Source organism: Chinchilla lanigera, unplaced genomic scaffold (genome assembly GCF_000276665.1).
Source record: "Chinchilla lanigera isolate Chin_1 unplaced genomic scaffold, ChiLan1.0 scaffold00012, whole genome shotgun sequence".
In the NCBI taxonomy this organism is placed as follows: Eukaryota; Metazoa; Chordata; class Mammalia; order Rodentia; family Chinchillidae; genus Chinchilla; species Chinchilla lanigera.
In genome coordinates, this window is record NW_004955413.1 from 2,383,900 (window position 1) to 2,403,536 (window position 19,637).

General features: G+C 42.9%; 1 protein-coding gene across 14 annotated transcripts in view; it reads left to right on the forward strand.

The window, feature by feature from the left end:
- The window catches only part of Dyrk4 (dual-specificity tyrosine-(Y)-phosphorylation regulated kinase 4), a 50,916-nt gene that overhangs the window by 24,420 nt on the left and 6,859 nt on the right, over positions 1-19,637 (forward strand). For 11 of the 14 annotated variants that reach the window (XM_013511559.1, XM_013511557.1, XM_013511558.1 and 8 more), the window contains 9 exons: positions 1,655-1,771; positions 2,479-2,626; positions 4,251-4,414; positions 6,946-7,082; positions 7,369-7,509; positions 9,610-9,748; positions 12,578-12,659; positions 14,844-15,016; positions 19,275-19,335. In XM_013511559.1, the coding sequence (XP_013367013.1) occupies positions 1,655-1,771; positions 2,479-2,626; positions 4,251-4,414; positions 6,946-7,082; positions 7,369-7,509; positions 9,610-9,748; positions 12,578-12,659; positions 14,844-15,016; positions 19,275-19,335 (1,162 nt within the window). Of the gene's footprint in view, positions 1-1,654; positions 1,772-2,478; positions 2,627-2,652; positions 2,741-4,250; positions 4,415-6,945; positions 7,083-7,368; positions 7,510-9,609; positions 9,749-12,577; positions 12,660-14,843; positions 15,017-19,274; positions 19,336-19,637 lie in introns of those variants that run through there. The other 3 variants (XM_013511563.1, XM_005378733.2, XM_013511567.1) reach the window with 3 other exon arrangements.

Genomic DNA, 19,637 nt, shown 5'->3' on the forward strand with positions numbered 1-19,637 from the left:
TGGGAGTCTATTTTTTTGTATTCTTTATATATTCTTTATGTTAGTCTTTTGTCTGAGGAGTAGCTGGCAAAAATTGTTCTCATGCTGTAGGTTCTCTCTTCACTCTGTTGGTGGTTTCATTTGCTGTGCAGAGAACCCTTCTAATTTGGTGTGATCCCATTTGTTGATTCTTGTTATTATTTCCTATGGAACTGGGGTTCTTTTCAGAAAATCTTTTCCTATACCTGTCTTCAAGGGTTTTACCTATTTTGTCTTCCAACAGATTAAGTGTTTCTGTTCTGATGTTTAGATCTTTGATCCATTTTGATTTTAGTTTAGTGCTTGATGAGAGACATGGATCTAGATTCTTTGGCATGTGGATAGCCAGTTTTCCCAGAACTATTTATTAAAGAGGCTAGCTTTCCTGCAGCGAAAATATTTGGCCTTCTTGTCAAAGATAACACAGCTGAGGGTACCTGGAGTTGTTTCTATACCTCTTATTTGGTCCCATTTATCCATAAGTCTGTTTCTTGCCAATACTATGCCATTTTTGGTCACTGTAGCTTTGTAGTATATCTTGAAGTTCAGGATTGTGATGTTGTCTTGGTTACTTTTCTCTCATTGCTGAGACAAAATACACGATGCCCAAAATTAAGGAAGGAAAGGTTTACTTAGCTCACAGTTTGTGGAGGTTTCAGTCCGTACTTGGCTGGCTCCAAGGCAGAGTGGCACAAGGCAGAGGGCAACAGTTCATGGTGATGGAAAGCAGCAAAAGCAGCAAGAGCAAAAGGGAGGCAGGCAGCCTCTTTCTCTCCCTGACATATGCAAACTATCCACCCGAGGACGGGTGTAGCACTCACATCTATAATTCCACCATTGAACCATGAATCAATCACAAACTCTAAAAGCCTGCTCTATGACTGCATGTGTCTTTGGGGGGACACCCAGACACAAACCATAACAGATGTCCTCTATCTTGACCTTGTTACTTAAAATTACTTTTGCTATTCTAGATCTCTTCTGGTTCCATATGAATTTTAGGATTGCTTTCTCTAGTTCTATAAAGAATGCTATTGGTATTTTGATTGGAGTTGCATTAAATATGTGTAACAGTTTTAGAAGTATGGCCATTTTGACTCTATATAATTTTAAGTATTGCTATGTATTACTAGTCAGAATCTCTTCCAATCAATCAACCGATCAATATAGCAGGCAGGGATCCAAATACAGAAGGCCAAGTCCGTTAAGTAGCCATAGAAGAAATAAAGATTGCATCATGGAAGATTTTCACTGTATAGGAGGAAGAACTTCCCTATGTCTAGTTGGCAAGATATTGGAATAAAACCAATAGTTGCTACCATTTATGGCATAATCTACATGTATTGCCTCACAAAACCCCTGTGAGGTAGGTTCCACTTTTGTCCCCATAATACCAATGAAATATTGGGACTTAGAGTGTCAATGTGACCTGCTTAAAGTCAATAGTTAATAAAGTTGTGAACTGCAAACTTAAACCAGAGTTTATTCGCTAGATTGTGCTGCTCCCTCACATCTGCATTTCTCTCCAGGTTCTTGGGTTAGGCTCATCCTTATGGGGAGGAGGCTAGACAAAATGACTCCTGGAGACATTTTTCTCGCCAGAGGGTTTTGTAAAGTATCCTTTTTCTGCTTCTAGACGACAAGCACTAACATTACGTCACACCCTTTTGTGGACCCCAGTGGGAAGAAGAACTCAGTTAACTTCCCATGCATCAGCAACAAAAACCTGTTGAAACCACCCCTTCGGTATCAGGTGAGGATGAGGCAGCAGACATGACCCTGGGTACAGGCCAGAACCAAGTCTAGAAGGGCCGCAGAAGGCAAGGGAAAGCACAGTGTCTGCTGGAGAGCTGGGTTCAAGTCCTGGCTCACTCTTTACAATGAATGTCAACATGAACAAATATGCCATTGGCTTTCTTTTATCTACAAAATGCGTTCTTTTTGAAGTTGTGATGAAGATTCATTGAGGAAAGGAGAAAATGGAGTTCTGGTGTATAAATGTAGAATCATAAAAATATTGTTTCTTTCCATGTTCTCTACCTTTGCTGTACAAGGATTAAATGAGATAATATTGGGGTGGAACAAGTTAAACAGATATTATACACACATACATTCAAGTTTTTGTGTCCTTGGGCAAGTTAATTCATCTAGTTGGCAATTGATCTCCTCAGAAGCAATCGTAAAGACTGTTCCATCTTCCTACAGTGACATACCGCTGTAGTTGCCACCTGTATCTGCTAATGCATATGGATCTCCCAGGGCATATCATGAGAGTCAGACAGATAATTCATTTTTTGACAGAAAGATTGAGAAAACCTGTTGTCTCTTAACCACTGTTTTCTCCCTGGAGAAGTAGGAAAAGATCCTGGCTAGCTGTGGGTGTTCTGGGTCAGAGAAGTGGTTTATGACACTGGTAGAAGCCTAAATAGTCCTTTACTGCAAACCTTTTTCCCTGTACAGGAAAATCAAACTAATAATCAGGTGCTGGCCATGGAGAACAAGACTTCAGAAATACCTTTCCACTCTAGCATTAAAATCCAAGGTTCTAACCCTGAGGAGAAGTCTCCAAGGAAACACAAGGCTCCAAGGAAACCTTTGACAGCAGCAGGTATGACTTTGGGGCACTGGCGGTGGGGGTGATGTCAGGGCATCAAGAGCTGAGCTGAGCTGGGCTGTCAAGTTATTGCAGAGTGACATAGGATGACAAGCTCAAATGAAGGAGGTCAACCCATTATCTTCCTACTGTGGCTGTATAAAGTAGAGTGAGTAGGAGTGAACCCCAGCTTCTCACCGGTCCACTTTCTCCACAGAACCCCACAGGGTGAGGGTTGGATGTGTTAGTGCAAACAGAAAGCACTGTCTCACCACCTGTGGGACCCAGGCAAAATGTTCCTGTCATTTTGAATTGTCTCAGGGATAGGGAAAAGTGAGAGGAAAAAGGAGGTATGAGTAGAAAACTACCAAATACAGAGAGTGCAATGTTTGGGAATTATCCCTTCCTCTCTGCTGGGGGACCTTGACAGAGGTGTCTGAGAAAGACCTCAGCCACGACCCCAAGAGAGGGCTCTGAATGGGGACTCCTGGGCTGGATGTCTGGGTATGCACAGAGGACCCCGTTCAGAGACTGCAGTGCACTGCCTGCGGCCAAGTTCAGTGAGGGGAGGTCAACTGCCCCCTCCTCTGTGAGACCTGCCAGGAAGGGCTTTGTAATCATCATGGTGGGGCCTGAAACATCACACATAGGACATGGGTGTTTCCAGCCATGAGCCAGACCCAAAGGCAGAAAATCAAAGTCACCGGAACACCCCTCATGTCCCAACCTTGTCTGGGGCTCACAGCTCTTCTGCCGCAGTGCTTTATTTGAAATTGCTTGTCCTTCTTAAATGATCTCCAGTTTGGTCCATGAGGAGATAATTTCAATTCTGAGCTAGTTCTGCCTTTGTAGAAGTAATATCTGCCTCCTTGTTCTTGGCCTTGGTTTTATCCCCTGGAAAACGAACGTGACTTATTTAGCTTCTACATGACTGGCCCACGTAGAGGAAAAGAGAGACCTTGAGCCCCACATCTTTTTCTTCCTCCTCCTTGTTCTTCCTCTGCTTTCGGCAGTTGTCACATAAGACAAAGTGCCTTCCCCACTCCTGGTTTCTCTCCTCTGAGATTCTCCAGATTAGCTACAGAAGTCTGAATTTCAGTCCCCACTCCCAACCCCTGTCATGACACCAGAGCCTGAGCTATCTCATGTAGCATGCAACTGCTGGCATACATTCCCTCTATAGTCTGGGGTGCTCTCTGGCTCACATCTGAGTGTGAATACCAGCTGGGCCTTGAAAATTGTACACATGTCACCTGCCTGGCCCTGGACATTACAGCTTCAAACCTCTCCAGGTAGACCCTTTGTGTACCCCAATTCCACATGAACTGAAAAAATGCAACCTTAACAAAAGACTATTGTGGATTATTCCTAGATTTTCTTACCAAACTCATTGCCCACTTTTTGGGCACTAAATTCTCCTTTCCCTGTGTTTGTGTTTTCCTTTTGACTTGTTGAAATAAGTGCAAGACCTTGAGATTTACCCTTGTTACATTTCTACCTGCTGAGGTTCCTGATGTGTGGTCCCTCAGTGAGCCCCCTGGGTAAGGAAAAGTTTCATGGACTGGAAAGGATGTCACATCATCAGCACCTGGGGCAAATCTGCATGTTGCTTTAACTGACAATTGTATTTTCCCCACAGAGGCCCTAAAGTGTTATAAGAATCAGCTGTCTCTTTATGAGCAAAGTGAAATCCTGGGCTACACAGAGCTGTGGTTTCTGGGGCTTGAAGCTAAGAAGCTGAACGTGGACCCTGAAAAATTTAGCAAGACAAGTTTTGATGATGAACATGGCTCCTACATGAAGGTGATGAGAGACTGGGTCATGGTGACTTCAGGGACTTGGGCAAGACACAGAATGGGAAGGAAAAAGGCAGGGGATATTTTAGCATTTTGTGTTGATATATTGGGGACTAGGTATCCAGAAAGATTTTAGTAGGTGCTAAACTGAAGAAATACTGTGTTTGAAGGATAGAAGAACATGCAACTTAGTATGCACAATACCCTGCTAAATGAACAGTGATTTTGTTCAGGGCATTTAAGGATTTAGGGATTTGCATCCTGGCGAGCTCTCACAGGCTCTTCTGCACAGCCCTGGGCCCCCCAGGAAAGGCCAGGCTGCGGGAAGATGCAAGCTCCCCAGCACTGTCCTCTCATTCTCTCTGTACAGCTCCACATGTGGATTCTTTTATACCTCAGACTGCTGTTTCTCCCACAGAAATAGGGGTTTTGTCACTATAGTTCCTAGTGCATAGCACTGAACTTCATTCCACTTTCCAAAATTTGATGCCAACACCCCCTCTCTCTCCTCTCCTAACTGGACCTATGGGGTTGCTGGGGTAGTGCATTTTCCTAGGCTGAAGGGTAAAACTAGGCAGTAACCCTCACTTCTGGGGGTATCTAGATGACTGCTGCTTAGTTTACCAGGATGTGAGATTTCTAGAGTTTCCTGTTGTGGACATTTCATCATAACTTGGTTCTAGGAGAGAAGGAGAGATGGCTTCATAGAAAAGGTAGATTTTCTTAATGAGATGTAAGGCTAAGTTTCTCAAGAATTGCTATACACACCAGTGCGTGGAGGTCTTGATAAAATGCAGATTCTTATCCAGCATGACTGGGTTGGGACCTGAGAGTTTTCATTTCTGAAAAGCTCCTGTACTTTAGACCTCACTTTGAGAAACAAGAAAGAAATTTTTGTCAAACAACCTCCATCTGGAGTCCAGATTCTCACCAATTTTAGATCAAGGATCCATTTGAGAATCCAATGGCAGCTATGGGTCTTCATTTCAGAAAAGGCAACATGCACACACACAAACAAATGGGCCCTTTGTTAATAATGTTCAACATAAACCTTTCCTTCATTCAGCCAGACATTCCCAACCCTTCCCTCCCCACTCCTTCTCATGCTCTACCCTACCAGAGCCTAGAGTCTGGAAAATTCCCTAAAGATATCAGTACTGCCTGTAACTGAGTTCACTGGTGATTTGTTCCAAAGTCTCAAATCTAAGAGGACTGTATTTTTGGTTGGAAGGGAGAGATCATGTGTGTTCTCTGTAATCTCCAAATCTTCATCCCTGTTTCATTCCAATGCACACACAAATACATAATGCACATAAACAAGCAATTTAACTACATTCTTTTTTTGGTACATTCTTTTATTTATTTTGTCCATCAATGTTAATTTTATACCTACTTATTGAGCCCCCTCAAATGGTTAGGCATCTGACAGGCTCTGAAAGTATGAAGGGAACTGTCGTAAATGAGTATAACATGGCCTTTGCCCTCAAGTGATCACAATTAACATAAAAGTTGACATGTAAGCAAATGAAGAAGATAAATTCAAATGCTAGGAAAACACTCATGTGCTTTTACACTAAGGTGTGTGTAGACTGTCCAATTCTCCTAATTTACAAGTTGTCCACCCACTTCCATATATCGGTAATGTTCATGCTCAGATTAACAGTTTTGATTCCTCATCTATAAAAGTCCCCAACACCCTCCCACTCCCACTCACAAACAACACATCTTCTTCACCTTCACAAAAACACCTATTCTTCACCTCTCCCGAAGTCCTGAGTGCAACATGGAAATCAGAGACTCACAGAGCCTGAGGAGATTAGAGGTCATTTGACCCAGAATCTCATCTCATCTTTGCAGACAAAGGCACTGCAGCTCAAGGTGGGTAAGTGGCTTGTCTGAAGCCACCTGGCCAAGGTCTATAATGGAAAATTTCCCATGGCTTTGTTTAAACACTTGCTCCCTGATTTCCAGCATATGGAGGGACATGGGAGATTATGGCTTTTAGAAAATATTACTCTTACCAATTCTGTGCTACTAATGAAAGAATAGGGTTAAATCTAGATAAGTCCAGGGAAACACCAGATCTGGCCAGGAAGAATCAGAGCAGGCATAAAGCCTCTGACTGAGAGAGGACCGGAGTGGGAATGTCCCCCAAACCTGTTCAACTTAAAGAATCACAGAACTCCAGAATGTCAGGGACATTTGGTTTTGTCCAACCTTCTTATTCACAAGTCCTAAAACATGCAGCAGACCAGCAGACCAGCAGACCAGTACTAGAACCCAAATGTCCGAGGACTATCTAGTGTTCTTACTATTGCTTGACGTGAATTGAGCCTGAAAGACCATTTCCTGGTGCCACCTGGTGCCCTGGGATCCAGGCAACAACCTAACTATTGCAGTGACAATGTGGTGAGGGTAGGAGTTCAGAAAACTCTCCAGGAGTGACCCAGGAACTGAGGTTGGGAGTCCAGGGACCCAGGGTCAAAGAAACCCAAGAGCCTTTGGCTATTCTTCTCACCACCAGCCTGGCCTCTGCAGGTCCTGCATGACCATATTGCCTACCGCTATGAAGTTCTGGAGATGATTGGGAAAGGGTCCTTTGGACAGGTGGCCAAGTGCTTGGATCACAAAAACAATGAGTTGGTGGCCCTGAAAATCATCAGGAACAAAAAAAGGTTTGGCTCAAAGGGTGACACAGGCTGTGCTAGAGGGGTGCCTTGCTCTAGCTACTCCAGAATGCCAACCCTCTCTGACTCTTCCTCTTTTTTCCTCTTCCTCTTTCTCTATCTGTTTTATTGCATAAAGGGGCAAAGAGGAAGGAAGATCATGGAGTTTTACTGCCTTCTGCCACCCTAGACATTCTTATTGGGGCTGTGGGGGTGGAGTGAGGGAACAGGCTAACTGCCACAGAAGGACGTGTCCCCATTTCCCACCCTCTCTGCTACTCCCCCACCACTGCAGATTTCACCACCAGGCCCTGGTAGAGCTGAAGATCCTGGAAGCGCTCAGAAAGAAGGACAAGGATAACAACTACAATGTGGTGCACATGAAGGACTTTTTCTACTTCCGCAACCACCTATGTATCACCTTCGAACTCTTGGGGTCAGCTGCTCTTTCTTTTTAATTCATTGTATGTGAAAAGTTGCTCAAATGACAGAAGAGAAAATCTAAGGCCAAATGCTAACTTTGAGGCCAAATAATATTTAATGACTAGAGTGGGTGTAGTAGCTACTCAGTTATCAAGAAGCTCCAGGAGCTTGAAGACTGGGACCAAAAGCTGCCCTCTCACCCCACCCCTCAGGAAGCCTGTCACCTGCCAGGTGCTGAGTACCAGGAACTAAACTGAACCATGATAGGATTCTGCTTTGACACACTGGCTTCCTGGACTTACGGTACAAAGACTACAGCCCAAAAGGAACAGGCAGCTGGTTGCCCAGCATAGGAAAGGAGCTTTAATTTTGAGTAAATAAGGACAAAAGCAGATATTTTTATAAAAGGAAAAACTCCTGACTTAATGGGGGTTGGTGTTGCCTGGCTGAGGATTGGAGCTGAAAAGGCTTCTAGTACGGAAGGGTGTGCTTCTTTGACTACTTTTCCCTCTGAGAACACTGTCTGCACTGTCTAGTGCAATTTAAATAAACTAGAGCCCAGAATGTACTTATCTTCTCAGAGAAGAATGATCAGGGTGAGCCCTTGGAGGTGCAAGGTGTCTGGAAGCACTGAGCTGACATCTTGGTCCTCCCATAGCACCATCAGTGAGGGTGAAGTTCTAGGAACCAACTGAATTGGGATAGCAGGAGAGTGGCCACCCATGACTGGTGATCACAGAGTGTGGCCTGCTCTCCAGGGTGCACAGGTGAATTATTTTCTAGTCTGTAAAACAAACATCCCAGACTGCCTTTTTGGGCTGTTAATCACAGTGCCCAGTGAGGATATCACTGTACTTAAAAGCCCTTGGTGAGGCAGGTGTGTGGAGGGAGAATCCTAAGCTCAGCAAAGTTGGGGAGTTGCCCAGGGTCACAGGTCAGGACAAAGCCAAAGCTAGGTCTCACATCTCCATCTCAGCCCTCGAGAACAAATGGCTTTTTAAACACTGCCCGCAGCGGGGAAGGTTGGGGGGGTGGTGCATACCTGTAATCCCAGCACTGCTCCCCAGCACTGCTGAGGCAGGAGGATTGCTGTGAGTTTGAGGCCAGCCCAGGCTACATAGTGAGTTCAAGGCCAGCCTGAACTGCATAGTGAAACCTTGTCTTAAAGAACCAAAATAAATAAATTAAATAAATAAATAAATAAATAAATAAATAAACACACTGCCAGCATTAGGTAATCCTAGAGAGGGAAGTTAGGAGTCACCAGCCAGAGACTGCTGCCCTCCTCTCTGTCTCATACAGTTTCTATGGAGGCATTAAGATCCAAGATCTATAAGCCAGCAGATTTTATATGATACATCCTTTTGTTTTACATAATATTACAGGGTTCTGTCACTGTAAAGAATTAAAGACTGCCGGGTGTGGTGGTACATGCCTGTAATCCTAGCACTCGGGAGGCTGAGGCAGGAGGATCGGCCCAAGTTCAAGATTAGCCTAGGCTACAAAATGAGTTGAAGGCCAGCCTGAACTGCACAGCGAGACCCTGTCTCAAAAAGACAAAAAAAAAAAGAAAAAAAAAGAAAAGAAAAAGAATTATCTGCCAAGAGCCAACCTTCATTCCTGTAAGGCCACTGATAGATGGGACCAAGTGACCACACATCCCTTTGACAGAGCAGGGATCCCTACTTTGCCTTGGATATCACCTGCCAACTTTCTTGTTCTTACTTACCAGGAGCCAGAAGTCCCTAGACATGCTTCTTAGGCCTGGCCAGGAGTGTGCTTGATCAACTAGGAGGCTTCCTGGATCCCTCCCAGAGACCTGAAGAAATAGGACTATTACAGAAGTTTGGTCCATTCTGTTAACCTATGTGTATTCCAAATATTTAAGTGGCCATGTAACACTGAGACGCCAGCATGGTTGGACTTTATCCTGGGCCTACTGTGAGTGAGTGAGTGAGCGAGAGGGCCAGGTTTATAAGATATAAAAGGCCTGCCTCCAGGTCTGAGATTTACCTACTAGTAGAGAGAAACCAGATGGCATGGGGTTGCTTTCAGGGCCAAGCTGAGCGTATCTTTTTATACCAGTATGCATCACTTTTTCTGTCTTTCCTAGAATCAACTTGTATGAGTTGATGAAGAATAACAGCTTTCAAGGCTTCAGTCTGTCACTAGTTCGCCGCTTCACCCTCTGTGTTTTGAAGTGCTTACAAATGCTTTATGTAGAGAAAATCATTCACTGTGATCTCAAGCCTGTGAGTACAACCTCTGTCCTGCCTGGAAAGCAGGTTCTCACCAGTCCATAGGGGTGCCTAGGACAGCCAGCATGGTTCCCTACTGAACTCCAGAACCAAGCAGTCCTGTTCACAGGCTGTGTGAGTACAGTGAGTCTAAGAGAGACGAAGATGTGGCATAACTGAAGCAGCCAGGAAGCGGGGCCTGGGGCTGACCTGTAGAAGGGGTAATGGTGGGTGATTGAGGATCAAGATATGCTGTTGGAAGCATGTCTTGACTGGTAGCCCTTCAGAGTCCTCTCCATGGCCTGGAGTTCCCCCTTGTCTGTTCTGCAGTGACATCCACCACAGAGGCAGATGATTATATTAAGCCCTCACTAAAGCCATTGTACACTAGTTGCTTCTGGGGCATAGCACACCCCAGAATACTTCCGGTATTCCTGTGGGTATGACCTTCTTGCATTGTCCTGCTAACATTGTCCTGCATACTCCTATTGTTGCACTGACTTTTCTGTAGGAATTGCTTCTCCATCTGTGTTCCCCACTGAACTCCAAGTTCTCCCCAGGTCAGGAACCATGTCTTTTCCCTGTTAGGTCCCCAGGTCCTAACATGGTACTTGGTAATAGAAGACAATAAATAAATGCTTGGTTAAGTAAGTTGATTGCAAGTGTGAGAAGTAATGCAAAGAGGTAGCTAGGGACACAGTATAAGCAGCTGGTTCCAAAAACAGCGTGACATTCACAGATCTGTACATGTCCTTAACTTTTCCTTACACCCACCTCTCTCCCTGCCAAATTATTTTTTAAAAATCAGTTTTTGAAAACTATAACTCATAGAGTGAAGTTTGGGATTTTTTTGTCATTAAATGGTCAAAACACACAGATTTTCTCTCATGGCTGCTTGGATCCTCATAAGGATGGTGGGCGTGTTTTGATGTGTTCTCCACACCTAAACTCCTAATCCTCAGCTTTGCAGCTCCAAAGGATGACCACACACATGTGTGTGGGCTTAGGGGAGTGCTGCTCACCAAGAAAATTACAAGCCACTTAATGCCCACAATATCAGATAACAGATTTCCTTGAGACACAGATCAAGTAGACTGAATATATGTGTCCCCTTGATACATACAGTGAGGAGTGTGGATTCCAGAGCCAGGCAATTATTCTTGTGGACTTCATGGTATGGAGGCGCTCAGGCTGGCCATTGCATCCACCCCTTTTGTAGAGCTTTTTCTGCCAGTAAGTCGGGGGATGGGAAGTTGTGGTAGTCAGCTTCCCACCCCTGGCACAAAATCTCAGAGGTAACCAGCTCGGCAGGAGGAAAGGTTTCGGAGGTTTCGGCCCGTAGTCTGCTGTCCTGTTGATGTTGGTCAGGCAGCGCCTTGTGGTGGGAGCATATGGTGGAGACATGCTGCTCACTCATGGCAACCTGGAGGCGGGAGAGTAGGAAGGAGGGGCCAGGCCCCAGTGTCCCCTCCAGGGCACTCCCCCAGCGATCTACCTTCTTTCCATTGGCTTTAGGGGACATGTAAGATCCAGACCCCAACAGAGGGGACTCCTGCTTTGGGAAGGAGCCTTGTGTTGGGTGAAAGCCACACTAGAAATTCCTGCTGAGCAGCCTCTTGTATTAACACATCCACTAGCAAAGGCACTGTGGGCAACATTTGCACTGGTGTGAATGTTGTGCATTACAACATTCTCAGCTGGTGGTCCAGAGACTTCCCCCTAGGTCTGCTGCGTTAGGTACTCAGTGTGAGGCATCACGCAGTCAGTGTGCATGGTCTGAGGTCCTAGAAGAACAATTAGGACTTTAATTCTCCGACCTTAGCCAGTGCACATCATACTGTGAGAAGAGCCTAGAAGCTCTGCCTTCTCATCTGAGATACCGCTGAAACACCCAGTTTTCGGGTTTCCCCAAAGTCAGAGAGAATCACAACCTCCAACCAAATCATTGCCTTTTTTTGTTGGTTTGGTTCTCTGCTCTCATACTGTTCTAGCCATGTGTCAGCTGGACCTTTACACAAACTCATTCAATGGCATTTGGCACTAGGTATCAAAGAAGATAATAAAAAGCCCATGATCCGTATGACTTACACAAATAATATGAGAAAGAGACACAATATATGTAAAAGAAGCACTGCAAAGCAGAGAGTGCTGGTATGGACCACTGGTACAATCCTGGCTGCCTCAGTGTCCTGAATCCATTCAAAACATTTACCTTTCATGGTCATTTTGATTTTGAGGAAGAGTAGAAGTCTCATGGGGCCAGATCCAGTGACTGAGGGGATGAGGACATAACGTAAGGCTTTTATTTTACTAAAACTGCCATAAACGTTTGATCAGTGAGGGATAATAAAAAATGTGTTTAAATTTTAAAAATGTATTCCAGGGAAAGACACATTGCCATGAATACCTTTTAAAATACTTCCCCTTGCTTCAAATGCACTTATCATTCTCGGTAATGTATCTTTTACTATAACAACTTAAAAAAATGTAAAAATCTGAACATTCACTGTAGTTTTCAATCAACCCTCTAAAAGTCACTATATTTGAGGAGGAATTCCTAGTGTGCCTTTCACCCAATGGCAAGGCTCCTTCACAAGATGGGGTTCCCTCTGTTAGGGTGTGGGTCTCCCCTAAGGCCAGTGGGTGGAGGTGGGTATTGGTAAGATACAGACCACGAGGCGATGGGAAGCCAGAGGACACCAGGGTGTGGAGAACTTGTGGGAAGACAACTGTGGCAGTGCTCCAGTTGGAACCAGGCCCCGTAGCTTGGTAAGCACTGAGGAAAGTAGGAAGCCTATGGCAAAATCAATTTTAGTAGACTTGACGTATGTCTTTTCTCTCCAGGAAAATATAGTACTGCACCAAAAGGGCCAAGTTTCTGTTAAAGTTATTGACTTTGGATCGAGCTGTTATGAACACCAGAAAGGTAGGCTGGGTTGTGCCAACTCTTTCATCTGAGTTCTACTGTGATTTCTCTCCCTTTGCACATGAGGCCCCCTGGTTTCTAGCCTGGACTCTGCCATCACCATTGCCAGCATGATTTTTAACAACATGTTTCACTCCTTTGAGCTAAATGTTTATATTTTTAAGAAGCTATTACAGTAAAAGATAAATTGCCAAGAATGATAAGTGTGTCTAAAGCAAGGGAGGAGTACAGTAATACCTCAACTATTGAACAACTCCGAGCTCAAACTTTCCACCACTCACAGCAATGTTTAAAAAAAAATATGTTCTGTGTTCCTAACTTTGTTAAACTGAAATAGTTAATAGTTAAACTGAAAATCCAGCTAGAAAAAAACCTGTATGGGCTGAGAGTGAGACTTGTGTTGCATCTCACCACAGACACAAAGAGGAGATCTTCAGTCTAAGCGCCACTCTTGCCCAGACAGCAGATAGTGCTTGTATTGGTGCGTTAATACAGTCAACACTGTGCCTTTCTGTTTGCACTTTGTTTGTGTAAAATATTGTAACCATGGTCCAAAAACCATTAGTGATACCAGAAGTAAAGCTAAGAGGAAAACTATGAGAACCATGATAGAGTTAAAGAAAGAAATCATTGCAAAATTTGTTAAAGTCCTAGAAAAACAAATTTATAAGTGTAATTTTTGGGCATCAGAACCAATTATTTGGTTTTCCATTATTTCTTATGGGAAAAATATGTTCATTTCTCAAATTTTGTAGTGTTCAAACACGAATGTGAAACAAATTGACCTTGGTCTGCATCCAAGGTATCACTGTACTTTAAGGGGAATTAAAGGCAATGTGTCTTTTCCTGTCTTTACATTTTAAAAATGTAAAGATTACTTTTCAATCATTCCCCATTGATCAAATATTTATGGAAATTTCTGTAAAATAAAAACCTTATGCTGTGTCCTCATGCACTTATTCATTGGATCGGGCCCCATGTGGCTCCTGGCTCTTCCCCAAAGTCAGAATGACCATAAAAGGTAAACACTTTGAATGGATTGAGGACATTGAGGCAGCCAGGACACCACAACTAAAGACACAAAAGATGACTCCCACTGCTTCAGAAAGTTACAGGAACAGTGGGATGAGTTTGTTTGAGGTTAGTTGGGAGGATTTTGAAGGTGATTAAATGACATTGTGTCTTTTACTGTAATGAATTTTTAAAAATTTAAATATTCATCAATTTCTTCTATGTCTTTCTTCCTCCAACTTTAAAATGGAGACAATAATAGTACCTTTTCTATAGGGTTATTGTAAGGATTGAAAGCATTCCTTGGGATAAATAATGCATGCTACATGTTAGGCACTATGTTGGTACACATAAATTCCTATTTTAAAACACTCTGTACTTCGCAAAGTACCTCTTTGGTATTTTTGGAACAAGCGGAATGTATATGTCTTCATAGCAAATCTTTATTTTGTTTTGAGTTATAAAATAATTATATCCTTCATGTAACCAATTAAAACAACAGAAAAATGATTACAGGACCCCTCTCCTCAGGTAATCACAAATCAAAGTTATGTAGAAATAACCAAAATATCATATTTCTTAGGCTTCAGGCTCCTTCTCCATAAAATCTAGGCTTCCTATGATATTATCCTCTATATATCATCATCTGCTGAGATTTTGTGGAGGGTTTGTTTGTATCCTTCTTGTTATCCAATAAACGCACATAATGTATTGAATACACATTAAATTTAAATTGTGTATTTTGCATGTCTTCTATCCAAATCTGCTCTTTGCTAAATTGCAGTAGTTTCAGAAGCTGTCTACCTGAAGCTAATCTAACAGTTTTGAAAACTGAATTTATATTACTTTTATGGTTTGTTTAGAAAAAAAAAACTTGGTTGATTTAAATTTATCTCCCAGTAACCATACCTACCTTAAAGTTCTTGACAAATAAGGTGAGGATAGCGACATCCCCGTTATGTCAGGATGTGTGAGGGTTTGATGAAATTGTCGGGTAACGTGGCTCAGTGCTGGCTGGCTGTCAGCATTTGGCTTTCTCTGCAAAGCTGTGTGCTAAGAAGGTAGAAGTGGAGAAGTAAATTGTGAGCCACCCTTAGCTGCCAAGTTATCTCCAGAGTGACCTAGAGAGGAGGAGGTCTTTCTCACATCAGGCCTTGCTCTTTGCCCCAACAGTGTACACCTACATCCAAAGCCGATTCTATCGATCCCCCGAGGTGATCCTGGGCCACCCCTACAACATGGCCATCGACATGTGGAGCCTGGGCTGCATCATGGCAGAGCTGTACATGGGCTACCCTCTCTTTGCTGGGGAGAATGAGGTGGAGCAGCTGGCTTGTATCATGGAGGTAGGCAGAACACTGTCGCTGGCTTGGGGAGCTGTTCCATGATGGCTTTGGCCCTCAGACATTAGCTTGGGCCAAACTCAGCAAGGCAGTAGCCTACATGCTTTTTGTCCCTTTAGTTGTATGTTCCCTAAAAGTATTTCTGAAATTATATACCATTTATACATTGTTGAGTTGAGAACTAACATTTTATCATAAATTTAAATAGTTCTAAAGGATGAGATTTTCCCTTATTGTTAATAGTAACATTTTAAAACAAAATTGTTATTCCAGTCCTATAGATCCCAAAGAATTAAAAAAACGAGTGACTTGATGCCTACTAAAATCTATATCTAAAATCTATGTGAACAAGTTCTTTAACTATTGTACCTTTTACTTTGTTCTTTCTGCTCCTTGAATGAAATTTTTCTATTATACTTCCTCCACAGAATTATATTCTAACTTAATATAGTTTTATTTTGAAATTATTTGTCAATTACTATAAATTTAAATTTTTCCTATTACCATAAGCTGCATAGGTACAAATTTTTGTCCTGATGAGATCATTAAGTAGAGCTAGCTAGTGCACAAAGATAAATAATTATTAACCACATGATGTGAGTTTTTATTGAGTACACACTTCTTTAAAAAAATGAAGAGTGGAGTTTTTTCTTTTCCCACTTGACTTCTGTACCTGTCACTAATTATTCTTGCTAGAAAGAACAAGCTCAGAATCAGTGCTTTCCCCACACACTGACCTACCCACAGACACAAATCCAGAAGAGTTGGGAAGTCTATTGTTGCTCTGTGGCCTCCTTCTGTGACTCCATTTGAGATCTAAGTAATAATCAAATGGGTGATCTGTCACCAGAAATTATTTTTATCAACCTATCCTCTGACAATTTGATCACACTATTGTTGAAAACAAATAATTGGAAGTTATCTGAGGTAAATATTCCATGGTGTTAAGTCATTGGCTTTTCACTGTTTTAACCTTCTGGGAAGACTATCTGTATTGGTTTCTTTTCTCTCATTCCTGAGACAAACTACCTGACACCCAAAATTTAGGAAGAAAAGGTTTATTTAGCTCACAGTTTGTGGATGTTTCAGTTCATAATCAGCTGGCTCCAAGACAGGGTGGTATGGCACAGGGGCAACAGGTCAAGGAGGCAGAAGACAGCAAAAGCAGCAAGAGAAAAATAGGGAGAGAGCAAACCTCTTTTCCTCCCTTATATTGTAAGCAGGTTACCCCTAATCTCAGGGGGTGTGTAGCACTCACACAATCTCCATGCCCTCCTCTTGCACAGGATGAGGATGTTTACAAAGTGAGGACCCTGGCCCTGCTGGGTCATTTAGTTAAACTTCTAAAGTTCTCAAGTTGATACAATGTACCAACCATTCCAATCTACCCCTTGTCAACTTGGCAACCAGACACATTTCTTTAAACTGGTTTCCAGATACAAAGACATGCTTATTCTTAACATTTCACAACTTGAACACTATAACACAGGTTTAACTATGCTTAAAAACCAGTACTAAGCCTATCGGCATTACATTACATTAGAATCATAACATTTTGCCCTTGGCCCCGCAAAGACTCATGCACATCCCTTTATGCAAAAGCATTTAGTCCATCTGCAAGACTTGCCAAAGTCCTAACAGTTTCAGCATTGCTGAAAAGTCCAAGTCCCAAGTCCGCTCTGAGATGTAAGGCAAACTCTTACTTGCAAGCCCCTGTACAAATGAAAAGTTAGACACTTCCATTCAGTGGCACAAAATAAACATTTTCATTCCGAAAGTTACAAACAGGAGAATACAAAGGCACGGGACCAAAGCAAGCCCAAAATCCAGCAGGGCAAACATGAAGTCCTGTAGTTCCATGTCCAGTATCTGAGGAAATCTGTGGCAAAGGCTTGGACAGCTCCACCCTTATGGCACTTCTGGTGGTTATAGCTCTCACAACTTTTCTCTTAGGCCCACTTTGCTCTCTCCTTGCAGCTTTCCTTAGACAATCCATGTTCCTAGCTTTTCTAAACTTCTGGGGTCTCCACTGCACTTTTCACTTCTCACTGACAACTTCACACACTGCCCTCTTAGGGGCACACTGCCTGGCCTCCTGGGCCTTCTGAAATCGAGGTGGAAGCCTTTTTAACCCCATAACTTTTGCATTCTGCATGCACCTAAAACCAGCACCACATGGATGATGCCAAAGTGTGCTGCCAGCTGGAGTAGTAGGCAGGCTTTCCTTTCTCTTGGCTGTAGGGGTCAAGTCCTTGGATCACTGGGCACTCTGGATCCAATTTTGAGGAACAAATTTTCTGTGCTGCCACCAGTCTGGACCATGGTGCTCTGTGGCTTTCTCATCAAAGCAAAGTTTTTCATTTTTGCAGTTTTGAGGCTACAAAGGGTAGAGACTCGCCACTTCTTGTGATGCCCTCAGGCCACCTTTTCTATTGTCCTGTTCCTTCTCAGCAATCAAGATCTCCTGAGCTCTGTGTTTGCAGTCTACAGCTTTACTGGAGCTTCCCTTCTGGCCAAACTCACATTTTAAATCATCCTGCTGGGCTCTTTGGTCTTATTCTCAACATAGATCTGACTAAAAGCCCTCACAATAGCTGAGAAATGACCTCAACATTAGACTGCCTTGAAATTTCTTTTGCCAGATTAATTAGTCCACTGCTCTTAATCTTGGTCTCAGGTAAAGACTCTGGACAGGAGCAAAATGCAGACTCCCTGCTGAGTCACTTAGTTAAACTTCTAAACTTCTCAAGTTGACACAAAGTATCCACCATTACACTAGCTTACAATAAAAAGGCTTTACCAAGGCTCACCACATGATTATTAACCTTATAGATTATTACTGTAATTAAAAGTCTTGTTATGGAGCTGAATTAAACAGAAAGGGGAATAATCTTTTTAAAAAATTGGAAATTTCACATTTTAGGATTTTCTAAACAAGTCCTAGCAAACATCTTAGTAAAACAAAGATATTTTGATTATGAATAAAAATCTCTATCTGTCTAATCTATTTATGTGTATATGTTAAATTTTTTCTAGATTGTCTTAAAGATAGAGTAATACATAACCTTGAGAATTATTAAATATATATAGACAATTCTTTCATAGAATATGATAGAATATTACAACCATTTAGTTAAAAACGGCTAGAAGTGGTAGTTATGGTGAAATGAACACTAGCCTGGAGTGGGTAATCTGGAGCTTCAGTTCTGTCTTTCTGCACATCACTTCCCTACTCTGGACTGGAAAATGAAGGGGTCAGAATAGATGGCTTCTAAGGCTGACAATGGATGATTTTGTGACGTATCCCTGAACTATTCCTGCTTCTGATACCAAGGAGAATGGGGCGTGTGTTGATTTTCCTGCGGTCCTAAGACCGACTTGGCTTCCTCTTGAGTTCAGTGGTGCTGGGGAGCAAGGGCAGGGTCATGTGTGGATTATGGCTGGGCTCAAGGGCTGAGGGTGACACCAGTAATTTCTCAATCTCTGTGAATCCCTGCAAAATGCAGTACAGAAAAGTGATCAGGAAGTTCTGCATTTTTCTTTCCAAGAATAAATTTGTTTTATAAGGGTCTGGTGCCTGTTGGTGACTTTTGTCTCTTTACCCTCCCCTCCTTTCTTAGTGCTCTGAGTTGTGACATTCTTAATTCAATGTGATCAGCCTGTTCTGACACTAAGATCTGGCTGCTGTCAAGAGTATTTATGCTGGTTTAGAATAACATGGCCCAGACGTGGTGGTGCACGCCTGTAATCCCAGCACTCAGGAGGCTGAGGCAGGAGGATCATTGTGAGTTCAAGGCCAGCCTAGGCTACAAGGTGAGCTCAAGGCCAGCCTGAACTGCATAGTGAGACCCTGTCTCAAAAAGACCAAAAAAAAAAAAAAAAAAAGAATAACATGGCTGCCTGATGTAGTGGTACATGCCTGTAGTCCCAGCACTCGGGAGGCTGAGGCAGGAGAATTGCCATGAGTTCAAGGCTGGCCTGGGCTCCATAATGGGTTGTAGGCCAGCCTGAACTACATAGCAAGACCTTGTTTCAAAATAAATAAAATAGAATAAAATGGCAACCATTCAATCTTAGGGTACAGAAACAGTCTTAGATCAGGAGTTGAAAGACATAAGCTTTGGGTCTGCTGGCCACTGACATGGGTCCCTGGGTCCTTCACTGTGACAGATAGAGTTTGGCCAAAAGCCCACCTAGCTCTTAATATTCTTTGACTTATGACTCCATAAAGAGTGAACCAACCTCATTGTACTTATTGAAGGTCCTGGGCCTGCCACCAACCCGCTTTATCCAGACAGCTTCCAGGAGACAGACATTCTTTGGTAAGTCCCTGGGTCTCTTTTTGTGTTTAGTGAGGTGTCTCAGGCCTTGAGAATGCCTCCCACACCCTGAACTCTATGATTTTACTTTCTCCATGCTTCATAACAAAAAAGCTGTGATGAGAGGCTTACATGGTAATGAGAATAGTACCAAATAGTGTGATGAAGATGAGGTGGGGGAAGTCACAGTAGGAATGGGGTTTGGCAGTACAGATGCACAGCAGCAAGAGAATGACAGGTTCCTACTTACAAAATCTATTAGCAAGTATTGGAATCTCAAAAGACTATAACTGTATCCTCTCACA